Source organism: Cervus canadensis, chromosome 5 (assembly GCF_019320065.1).
Source record: "Cervus canadensis isolate Bull #8, Minnesota chromosome 5, ASM1932006v1, whole genome shotgun sequence".
NCBI classification, from domain to species: domain Eukaryota; kingdom Metazoa; phylum Chordata; class Mammalia; order Artiodactyla; family Cervidae; genus Cervus; species Cervus canadensis.
In genome coordinates this window covers 63,865,640-63,877,799 of record NC_057390.1, presented here as the reverse complement: position 1 = coordinate 63,877,799, position 12,160 = coordinate 63,865,640, and the positions used below count along the sequence as shown (strand labels likewise).

At 45.6% G+C, this 12,160-nt stretch overlaps 1 protein-coding gene across 1 annotated transcript in view; it reads right to left on the bottom strand.

The window, feature by feature from the left end:
• The window catches only part of ANTXR1 (ANTXR cell adhesion molecule 1), a 252,763-nt gene that overhangs the window by 101,755 nt on the left and 138,848 nt on the right, over nucleotides 1–12,160 (bottom strand). The window contains exon 13 of the mRNA XM_043468945.1: nucleotides 636–731. Coding sequence (XP_043324880.1) covers nucleotides 636–731 — 96 coding nt within the window. The remainder of the gene's footprint in view (nucleotides 1–635; nucleotides 732–12,160) is intronic.

The window sequence follows — 12,160 nt, the reverse complement described above, 5'->3', positions numbered from 1 at the left end:
TTCCTGACCCAGGCATCGAACCCATGTCTCTTATGTCTTCTGCATTGGCAGGTGTGTTCTATACCACTATCACCACCTGGGAAGCCCAGGTGCATGCTATAAAAGGTAGGTGCCACTCTGTATTGTTAAAAATAGAGGCCTAAGTCACTTTCTTGGATGAGCTGACTAGTTGCTAAGACCAAGTTGGCTTTGGAAGAGTACCAGTTGATGCAATTCAACAAATATGTGTGTGTATGTGTGTGCACACATGCACATGTACCAAAGACACACACATTCATGTGTACTGGTTACCTATCAACTAAGCCTCATCATTTATAGTATTCTGCTAATCCTTCCTAGGCACTGGACCCAGAGCAAGTTCTCCAGCTGTCCTACGCAAATGGCATGTCCACTGGTAAACTCACTCCCTAACCCATTTGAACTCCTAATGACTCAGGGTCATTGATTGTGTTAGATTGATTGTGTTAGATGTGGCCAATTTTGTACTAACTGTACCAAAAAGTGCTAGACTTATTCTTAATTATTTACAATTTTCTTGTTACCCTTTCCTTGCTCGTGGGACTGTTACCTTTGTGTCACTCTTCGCCTTGCGTGGCCAGAGGCCCAAGGTCAGAGGAGGAGGTTGCGTCACTTACCACAGTGCAGCAGAGGGGCCAGAACCACCAGAGGAGAGCCAGGGCCAGGAGGAGGAACAGGATCAGCAGGGCGATTGCCAGGATGGAGCCATCGGACTGTGGGGCCAAGAGAGAGGGTGGTTAGCAGTGGGACTGGCTTTGTGTGCAACCAGTACGGAGCTTGGGTGGGGCAAGGCAACCCCTGTGGTCCCCCACCCCACACTCCCATCCTCAGTATGCAGATTTAAGGCCCAGAGATGTGCACAGTTCGCCAAGCAAATGGCTGAGACTCTGCCCAGCATTTTGGGCAACACACTCTATATAGTCAATTCTCATGAGAAACAGATTCCTCTTTTCAGGGAGGCCCTATTCTTCTCTTTGAACAACATCCTGAAGGACTAATTCTGCCACAGACAAAGCAGATGGCTGCTCATGCATCTGGGCTCCGAGAAGGCCTGCCACTCCCTACCTGCCTGCGGACCAGCACCCTCTGTCCGCTGACAGTTTCCTGCTCCCTGGATCTGCTGTGCCTGCCACCACCTGGTATGGACTCAGGACAGTTGTCAGGACTCAGTCTGCTCCCCTGAACCTGTTTCTCATGTGTTCATGTAATAGATTCACGAGCAAAGACTAGAGCCCACAGATAGGATGTGATAAAGGGCAAAAAGATTCCAGGGTATGGAGGGTAAAGCAGCTGCTGCTGGCCCTGGGAGGGGAGGGGTGTGGTGGCTGAGTCAATGCTGCTGTCAGATCCAGTGAGACAGGCAGCCAAGACAAATTATGCCCACTTCCAAACATGCCTAGGCCAGCCCCCAAAATGACAGTTGCCATGGCCTGAGATGGTTAACTTTTAGCAGCAGAGATCTCATTGACTGGGTGTCAGTATTCCGAGGCTGGCGGTTCAAAGAGGCAGATTTAAGTGCCCTCCATCTCCCTTCCTTCCCAGCTCCTGGGAATGCAAGGGGGCACAATGTTTGGAGCTAGGGCTTAGAGGCAAGTTGTCACAGGTATTAATTGTCATGGGTACCCCTTCTTGCCAGTACAGCCAGCACTTCTACTTTTAGCACCTCCCTGGGAAAATCAGGTATGTTTGCACAGATAATGATGATGGTGATGATGATAAAGGAAAGCAACCTAAAGGTTTAACAAAGAACGACTAACAATACATTATAGAACCACCATACAGTCAGTTACTCTGTAGACATTATGTCTGCAAATATCTAAATGACCCAAGAAAACACCCCTGATATAAAGAGTGGACTTATGTATATGTGTCAAGAGTGAGAGAGAGACTGAGGGATATTTACTAAAATATTAATGGTGGTTTTGCAGGTAGTGGGTTAATGGTAATTAAAAAAAAAATCTCTTTGTTTTTTTCTCTTTTTAGCATTGAATAATAAGAAAATAAACTCCTAAAGTTGTATTTTAAAAATCTGCACTTGGGGTTCCGCCCTTTGGTGTGAGCACTCACATGACCCTGGGGCTCTCACCCTGGGTTGGAGGACCTGTGGGGTACACAGACAGGCTCAACTGGATGGAAGGTGTCACCCTCCCAAAACGACACTCATGAATTTTAGGGCACATGACTTCATGGGAAGCTGTTCCCAGTGTGACCAGGTTCTCAAAGCTGCTCCCTCCCTGCCATTTCCAGAGCTGGGAGGCTGTGTGGCCTGTCTGAGGTTACACAGTGAGTTAATGGCAGAGCTGGGGTGTGACTCACTCTTACTCTGAGTGCGCATCAGGGACTACTGGAAGCTGTTCAAAGGCATCTCTTACTCTGTGGAATGTCTTTGACCTAAAAGCCAGGGAACTAAACATTTGACTCCCACCAAGCCGAGGCTTAGGAATGCCCTATTGCCCCCGAGGGAGCTGCACCTCACAAGTGCAGGTGCAGGGCTGGGCAGTGGGTGGGGAGGGGCCACGGTGGCCAGAGGATGCTCCTGGACCACAACATTCATGCATGAGCTACAGCAGAAAATGATGCTCTCCTGGAAGACACAAGGAAACGATGTGTGTTTTCCAGACTTACTGTTAGTCAAAGGCAACCCTCTTGATCTTTCCATCCCTACATTCCATCCATAAAATGGAGATACTAAACCTCACCTGCCTCATTGCATTGACGTCAGGACAAAATGAATTGTAAGATGAAAGCAGACATGACTGGATGAGAGATTTGGAAGCCATCAAGCCAGACGCTGCGTTGTAACTCACCCTCTCTTTGTTTCCACATGGCCAGCAAATATGGTGGCCATTTCACATCATAAATCTGTTTGCACTCAGAATAATATGTAATTTTGTTACTGCAAGGCTTATAAACCTTTGGTATTTCAGTATTAAGTTATAATTTAGTAAAGACTACAGACTACATGTATTCACATTATACGCAGTCTCTCCTCTTCTGATTTAATCCTCACTCTAGAGAAAGGAACTGAAGCAGAAAGGCTGATGTACTTGGAGGATTTTTAAAAATTTCCTTCTGGAAAAAGGAGAAGGTTTCCTATGAAGTGGGGAGGGTGAAGGACCGGGCCCAGATGGGAAGACAGAAGGCTTCAGTACTGGAAGAAGATTTCCTGGATTCAGACAAAGCTCTGTGTGGCCTGCCTCTGGCCAGGTTTGGTCTGACCCTACCCAGCTCCAGGCCTCCCTGCTGCTGTGGAGGAAGACAGCGTGGGACTCAGGGAAAGGCAAGTGCCCTGGGGATGCTGGGGGAGACAAAACGCAGCAGGGCAGGAGGTCCTGAAGGGACTGACCCCTGCTCTGGATGCAGCCTCCAATAAACCCCCCAAATGCACTGCCTGGTTTTCAAGATCTTCCAGCAACCATTATACACAGACATCCAGTGCAAAAAGAGTCACCATCAAACAAAGGGCGTGCATTTTTGGTAAACTTAGACCCGAGACTCATGTCTTATAAGGAGATAACATTTGCATGAACATGAACCTCAGTGGTTCACTCATGGATTCATTCAGCCAGCGTTTACGGGGGTCTGTCTTGTGCCCACTGAGCGGATATCTGGGGTAAGGACTAATTAGAGAGAACCAGGGTTTTCACAGTCTGCTGAGGAACATGTATCAACTGTTACCCATACTCAGGGGGCTGTGGGCCATTCAACAGCTGTATATACAGCACCTTTTACTTATTAATTTGTTGGATCGGTTTCATTTTATTTAAAAATGTTATACAACTTTGAAGGTTTACTTTCCATTTACAGTTATTACAAAATATTGGCTATGCTCTCTATTGATAGTACATTCTTGAACTTATGTTACACGCTATAGTTTGCACCTCCCACTCCCTCCCTCCTCTAATGCCCTTCTCCCCACCAGTAACCACCCCATGTGCCACCTCTTATGTGCCAGGCAGTGAACTATGTAGACAGTCTCAATTCTTAAAGCTTACATTATGGGGCAATAGTAATAATGTAATGACGATAATACAGCTAATACCACATACTTATTAAGTGCCAGGGACTGTCTATTCTATGTACTAATATGCTTTCAATATGTCAGTTCACTTAATTATCATTAAAAACCTTATGAATTCAATAATATTATGTTTTCCATTCTACAGATAAAAATACTGAGGCAAACATAGGAAAAGAACCATGCCCAAGTTCACAGGGAAAAACCAGAATTTAAGGCTGGGCCATTTGGTGAGACAAAGAAACAACCTAAATGTCCATCAGCAGATGAACAGATAAAGAAAATGTGATTACATACATATGATAGAATGCTACTCAGCCATAAGGAATGAAATAGTGCCATTTGCAGTAACATGGATGGACCTAGAGACGATCATACTAAGTGAAATAAGTCAGACAAAGACAAATACCATCATATATCATTTATATGTCAAATCTAACATGTGACACAAAGGAACTTATCTATGAAACAGAAACAGACTCAGACTTAGAGAAGAGACTTGTGGTTGCCATGGGGGACGGGGTTGGGGGAGGGATGGGGTGGAAGATTGGGATTAGCAGATGCAAACTATTATATAGAGAATGAATAGACAACAAGGTCCTATTGTATGGCACAGGGAACTTTATTCAATAGCCTGTGATAAACGGTAATGGAAAAGAATATGAAAAAGAATGCATATGTTTATGTATCTATATATAATATATCTCTGTGTGTATATATATATATATGTAAACATGAATCACTTTTCTGTATAGCAGAAATTAACACATTGTAAATGAAAGAGATGGGCATACCAGACCACCTGACCTGCCTGCTGAGAAACCTATATGCAGGTCAGGAAGCAACAGTTAGAACTGGACATGGAACAACAGGCTGGTTTCAAATAGGAAAAGGAGTACGTCAAGGCTGTATATTGTCACCCTGCTTATTTAACTTATATGCAGAGTACATCATGAGAAACGCTGGGCTGGAAGAAGCACAAGCTGGAATCAAGATATCCGGGAGAAATATCAATAACCTCAGATATGCAGATGACACCACCCTTATGGCAGAAAGTGAAGAGGAACTAAAAAGCCTCTTGATGAAAGTGAAAGAGGAGAGTGAAAAAGTTGGCTTAAAGCTCAACATTCAGAAAACTAAGATCATGGCATCTGGTCCCATCACTTCATGGCAAATAGATGGGGAAACAGTGGAAATAGTGTCAGACTTTAATTTTTTGGGCTCCAAAATCACTGCAGATGGTGATTGCAGCCATGAAGTTAAAAGACACTTACTCCTTGGAAGGAAAGTTATGACCAATCTAGATAGCATATTAAAAAGCAGAGACATTACTTTGCCAACAAAGGTCCATCTGGTCAAGGCCATGGTTTTTCCAGTGGTCATGTATGGATGTGAGAGTTGGACTGTGAAGAAAGCTGAGTGCTGAAATATTGATGCTTTTGATCTATGGTGTTGGAGAAGACTCTTGAGAGTCCCTTAGACTGCAAGGAGATCCAACCAGTCCATCCTAAAGGAGATCAGTCCTGGGTGTTCATTGGAAGGACTGACGCTGAAGCTGAAACTCCCAATACTTTGGCCACCTCATGTGAAGAGTTGACTCATTGGAAAAGACCCTGATGCTGGGAGGGATTGGGGGCAGGAGAAGAAGGGGAAGACAGAGGATGAGATGGCTGGATGGCATCACCGACTCGATGGACATGAATTTGAGTGGACTCCGGGAGTTGGTGATGGACAGGGAGGCCTGGCGTGTTGCGGTTCATGGGGTCGTAGAGAGTTGGACATGACTGAGCGACTGAACTGAACTGAACTGAACTGAAATCAACTATATGTCAATAAAATAAATTTCAAAAAAGCTGAGCCATTTTCTTCCACAGCCTACAGGTTGAACCAGCAGGCTACTGCTCTCAGCAAATGCTAAGAACCAAGTGCCTGGAACCAGCCATTCACAGGGGGTGACACTAGACTCTTACCCTGCAGGGTGAAGGAGAGCTTGGCATTCCTGCCGAGAAAGCAAACGCAAAGTGCCTATTGTGGGGGTAGAAGGGAGGTGGGATCTCCCCTGTCAGAGGCCAAGCCAAGAGCGTGACTTTTATCTTGAGACTGAGTGGTTTCAACCTGAGTGTAATGTAATCAGATTTGTTTCTTGCAAAGCAAATGCTTTCAATGCATAGAGTATGGACCTGAGGAGGGAAAGACTGGAGGTCAAGGGCCCAGGTGGAGGGGTACTGCAGTTCGGTCCCATCTTTTAGGATAACACTTCATAGGGTCACTCATTCTGAAACTCTTGCATTTTCATAGATGTTTGTACTAATTTTACTCATGACAGCCGACAGTTAATGTGTGCTATTGGCATTCGTGGCACCAGGCCAAGTGCTACACGTGCATGAGTTCATGTAACTAAATGAACAGCTCAGCGAAGGTATATCACTGACCCAAGACTCTTACAGACATTTACATGCCCTCAATTTTAATGTTGCAAAACTGGGAATTGAACCTTCACAGTCTGATTTTAGAACTTTGCCCACTTCCACTTCACCATTATACTGTAATATGAGATTTATAAAAAATTCACTTAAGAAATATTGGTACTTTAAAGACTAAACATTAAATAGCCATGTGAGAGACTGACAATGTGTTTGTAATTGCTACATCTGCTCTGACGGAAGTTCACCCACACGGCTCCAGGGGGACTGGAGTCTCAAGTGGTGAAAATGTGCTTCAGAGTAAAGTCCAAAAGGGATGGGGGTCACAGCAGAGCCTGCTTGCCTTTTATGAGCTTGGATTGAAGTTTTAATCAATTACCTCATGACAACTCATATTAGGAGACTCTGTGTTACTTTGTTGAATATATATCAGAATATAGTAGAGAAATACATACACACCTGCACTGTGTAGTAAATGGTATTTGTTTCATTCTAGAAGTTGGTTCAGTTACTCTAAATTAATCCTTTTGTATCTTCATCGTATTCCAAGATGAAGAGCTCCCTTGGGTGTTAAGATTCTGCCATGAGCCAGGAGACACGTGGAATGTTCCAGAATCCAGAGGATAGCCTGGTGGCCCATAAGCTGCCTCTTTTGATCTGTTCTGGTGCCACCTTCTTTGGCTCCTTGAACTCAGGCCTTCCACCAGCCTTCCTGTGTCCCAGGTCACGGCGTTACCCACTGCTTGCTCCCCAAAGCTTCTTCCTAGCTTGGAGCCTAAGAGGGTCATGGGCTAACCATCGCTCTCAGTCTGACTCAGGACAAGAGTGTGGACTTGGCCTCTGCTCACCACTTCACCAGGGCACAGGGTGACCAGGACTGGAAATACCCCGGGCCCACGTGGCCTCCACTATGGGGCTGAGCGGGGCCATTTGGGGCAGTGCCTAAATGTGTCTGCCCCGGCCGCACCAGCCAGCCTCCAGGCCTGGAAGCAGATGTAGCCTCTCTTCTCTCTGACGCTGGGGAGGGACCTGCCTGGACCTGATTTTATGATGCAACGTGAGAGCAGACCCTGATCTGCCCTGCAAACTCTGTTTTGACACCTGTCCTTGCTGGGAAGCCTCTGCATGTAATTCTCTAGAAACTTCGAAAGAGTTTTCTGAGGGAAAAGAAAGCAGCAGACAAATAGCCAAAGATTGATTCCTGTCATTGGTATTTTCTGGATAGCCTAAATATCCAACAGCTTATATTCTTATTTTATTTAAAAAATAAAAACAAAGTTTAATAAATCAACATAGCCCTTTATTTGTTTTTTTTTTAGTTCTACCACTTTATTGCTACCAACCCATCTCCCTCCACCCTTGTGCACACATGCTCAGTCATGTAATCCCACGGACTTCAGCCCGCCAGACTCCTCTGTCCATGGACATTTCCGGGCAAGAATACTGGAGTGGGTTGCCATTTCCTTCTCCAAACATAGCCCTTTAATTTGGAATATTTTCAACAGGAGGTTGGGGGTTCTGGGGTCTGTGACTAGAGCTGAATGGAAGCAGCCTAAGGTACTTCCAGCTGGGGGAGGGGACACACCTAGACAGCGTATTAAAAACCAAAGACATCACTTTGCCAACAAAGGCCCATATAGTCAAAGCTATGGTTTTTATAGTAGACAAGTACAGATGTGAGAGTTGGAACATAAAGAAGGCTGAGCACCAAAGAATTGATGCTTTTGAACTGTGGTGTTGGAGAAGACTTGGGAGTCCCTTGGACTGCAAGGAGATATATTCATTGGAAGGACTGATTCTGAAGCTGAAGCTCCAAAACTCTGGCCACCTGATGTGAAGAACTGACTCATTGGAAAAGACCCTGATGCTCGGAAAGATTGAAGGCAAAAGGAGAAGGGGGCGGTAGAGGATGAGATGGTTGGATGGCATCACCAACTCAATGGACATGAATCTGAGCAAACTGCAGGTGATAGTGAAGGACAGAGGAGCTTACAGTCGATGGGGTTGCAGAGTTAGACACGACTACTTAGCGTCTGAACAACAACAACACATCGTTTTCTTCAATGAGGAGTAGTTTCGTGCCTTTTTTCCTGTGAATGCTGAGGTGTAACATGTTCACCTGCTCCTTTCTGCAGTCATTCTTTGTTAGGATAACCTTCTCTGAAGTAGACCTGGCTTGAAAGGCAAATCCCTGCTTCATGGCTTTGTCAGTTCCTCTGTTCCCAGCTCACCAAATGAGGGTGTGTCTTTTAAGACAAGGAGGCATTATTTTCAAGGGTATAGATTTGGAAACTCGAATAATGACAGCATCTTTCACATGGTAGGTTTCTAGTAATTTTGGATTTCTGACTCACAAGTAGTGGGGCATGAGAGATCTTGTATAATAGGAGGGAGGCAAGCTTCTAAGGAATAGAGCACTAAGCATCACTGCTCCTTTCCGTCTTGATACTTTGTTTTTTTGTTTGTCTGTTTGCTCTGAATATCTCTCTAAAAAAAAAAGGAGAAAAAAACCAAAAAACCAAACAAAAAAACCTGTACCTACAAAGGGATGGCCTCTAGTGGGACCCTGCCTGTTCTCCCTGACTCCAGAGACTTTTATATGAGTTTTATCTGCTTGCTGGCCTGGGGGAAGGGAGGAGGGTAAAACTGAGAGGAATGATGGGAAACTGGGGGAAGCTCAAGTTTACGAAACTCAAATCTTCAAGGTGGGTTTGAACTGGGATTCTGCCTGATGTCCAGGCATGGGGTTATTAACATGTAGCCAGTGGAGTGTCTTCAGTTCTGGATCAGTTAAGGAGGGTGTGTTCTTCCCCACTTCTGCATATCTTTCCCTGTTGAGGGCACTTTGTGTACAACTCCAGGCATTTCTTCCTCTTTGAGGGCTTAGTCACTCAGTCGTGTCTGACTCTTTGTGACCCCGTGGACTGTGGCTCGCCAGGCTCCTCTGTCCATGAGATTTCCCAGGCAAGAATATTGGAGTGGGTTGCCATTTCCTTCTCCATTCAGTAAATAGGACCAGAGCACAGAGGACATGGGCCTCTGCTCTCCACTTCCTCTCCTGGGAGCATGCTACCCACTGGGACAGCTACTCTTCAGCTCCACGCAGGCTGGTTTTGCGTGAGGCCTGATGCTTGTACAATTTGGGGAGGCCTCTTTAAGAAAAAGAATGTAAAAATACGAACTCATAATTATAAGTGCCCCTCCTGGGGCCTTAAAAGGGCTAGGAGGAACCCATTCAAAAGAGGATCCTGGAAACTTAAACTTCATCAGCTCCCCCAAAGCTCTGCATCTTCCCTGGACAAGCCCCAGGCAAGAGGAGGCTGGCAAGTGTATTTAATCCTGGACTTCAGTTTCCAGTCCACTGCTGTCCCCTCAGCCTCAGTCTCCAGTCCACAACAACAAAGGCTTTCATATATGGTGTTGAGGGTCTTATTTCTGTTTGTTCACATGCTTTATTGCCCCTAGGACTGTGACCCCTCCAGTATCTTTTAACTTACTCTAATATGGGCCCTAGGGCTTCTTTGGTGGCTCAGACGGTAAAGAAACTCCCTGCCAATGCAGGAGACCCAGCTTTGATTCTTGGGTCAGGATGATCCCCTGGAGAAGGGAATAGCTACCCACTCTAGTATTCTTACCTGGAGAATCCCAGGGACAGGGGAGCCTGGTGGGCTAGAGTCCATGGGGTCCTAAAGAGTCAGACCGGACTGAGTGACTAACACTTTCACTTTTTAGAAGGGCCCTGGTAAATTGTAACAATTACATGTTGACAAGAGTGTACAGGAATTATTAATAAAGCAGTATGATGAGCCCTCCCTGATGGGTGGTGGGTTTGCTGCAGTTTTAGGATCTAGGCTAGGTTTTACAGATCCTGAGCATTATCACTGAGTTACCGAAGATACTCAGACTATTTCACCTGGTTAGATGAGACTGTCTTTCAAACATTTAACCTGAAGAATGAATTAGCAGGTTTATTCTGCCACATTGTAGGGCTATCAGCCAAACTCTGCCAAAAATATGACAGGAAAACAGCTGATGATCCATTAGATCTTTTTAAAAGCTGGACAGGCTGCTTCCCCGGATTCAGCTGGGAAATGATGATGCCACAGGGCACTCCAGGATACGACTAGGCGGGTTTGCTACGGTGTGTGGCTACCCGGTGGTCCCTCTTCCTCTCCTGCCTCCATCTCTGGCTCCGTCCCTCTGTCCCTGGTATTGAGCAAGCACTGTCGGAAAGCACCCAAGGGAAAGAAGCCCTTCGGCCAGGGGCAGTTATGGTCCGTGACCTGGAGATCTCATGGCAACTCGCTTGTAAACAACAAAGAGGCTATCCAGCTGAGAGGGAGATGTGCAGAGACAAAGGGACCAGGGATATGGTGACTTGTCCTGCACCAGGGACATGGTGGGCAAGTCAGACGGGAGTGTCAGCTTCTCCAAGGGAGACCAAAGGGCTCTGTACCCGCTGCTGTACCCCCACCCTCCGCTCCAGGCAGCTTCCCTCCCTCCCTCCCTCCCTCCCTAGGCAGAGGCTGCCACTTGGGAGGTGTCACATTCCAGGGCTCTGAAGTGGAATTTCGAACCATCCTCAGCAGCTGGTATGAGCTCTGTTTCCTGCCCAGACAAAACTGGCAGAGTACGGGCAAGTTTTATTTTGAAAGATGAAATTTAAGTCATTTTATTACTGCTGAGAAGTTCTGGATGGGCAAGCCCTGAGACCAAAATTCTCTCTCTTTCTCTCCCTCTCTCCCAGAGCTTATATATTCTGACTGTTATTTCTGGAAGTAACTTTAGCTGTTATCTAACTTCACTGCCCATCCCGCTCTGCATTTTGTTGGAATTCTGTTGCCTTGGCATCTGTGGTGACTCTCCTTAGCTTCCCACCTCACATCTCTGATTATTGCTTGCCCACCTCCTCATGAGCTTTTCCTTGTATTCAGTCCCTTAAATATCAGCAGGGGCATGGATCTGGGTTGGTTTTTTTTTTTTTTAAAGCAAGTTATATACTTTTTAAAAATTAATTTTTATTGGAGTATAGTTGCTTTACAATTTTGTGTTGGTTTCTGCCATAGAGCAAAGTAATCCATGATACATATACATATATCCCCTCTTTTTTTGAATTTCCTTCCCATTTAGATCATCACAGAGCAGTGAGTAGAGTCCCCTAAGCTATACCTGAAGTGTCTACTCTTCTCTCATTTTAAAAAGCATGGTAAAATATACATACACACAGCATTTGCCACTTTAACCATTTGTAAGTGTACAATTCAGTGGCATTTAGTTCGCTTGCCATGTTGTACAACCCATGGATGCATTCTTGGTCCCTTGTGGTTTTTCTTTCTAAAACTGGCCACGGGCTGTCTCCCTTCTAGATACTGATGACTTAACTCTTTATCTCTAGCCTAGATCTCTCTTCACGCTTCAGGGTCATAGTCAGGGTCATTCCACTGTCTGGTAGGTTCTACTGGCACTGCACTGCAAACTCAACAATTCAAACTGAGCTCACTGTTTCCTTTCTCAAACCAGCTCATTCTCTTCTCCTCATTCAGTGATAAGTACTAAGTACTTCCCAGGTGGTGCGTGATACAGAACCTGCCTGCCAATGCAGGAGACATAGAGACCTGGGTTTGATCCCTGGGTTGGGAAGATCCCCTGGAGAGGGGAATGGCTACCTACGCCAATATTCTTGTCTGGAGAATCCCATAGA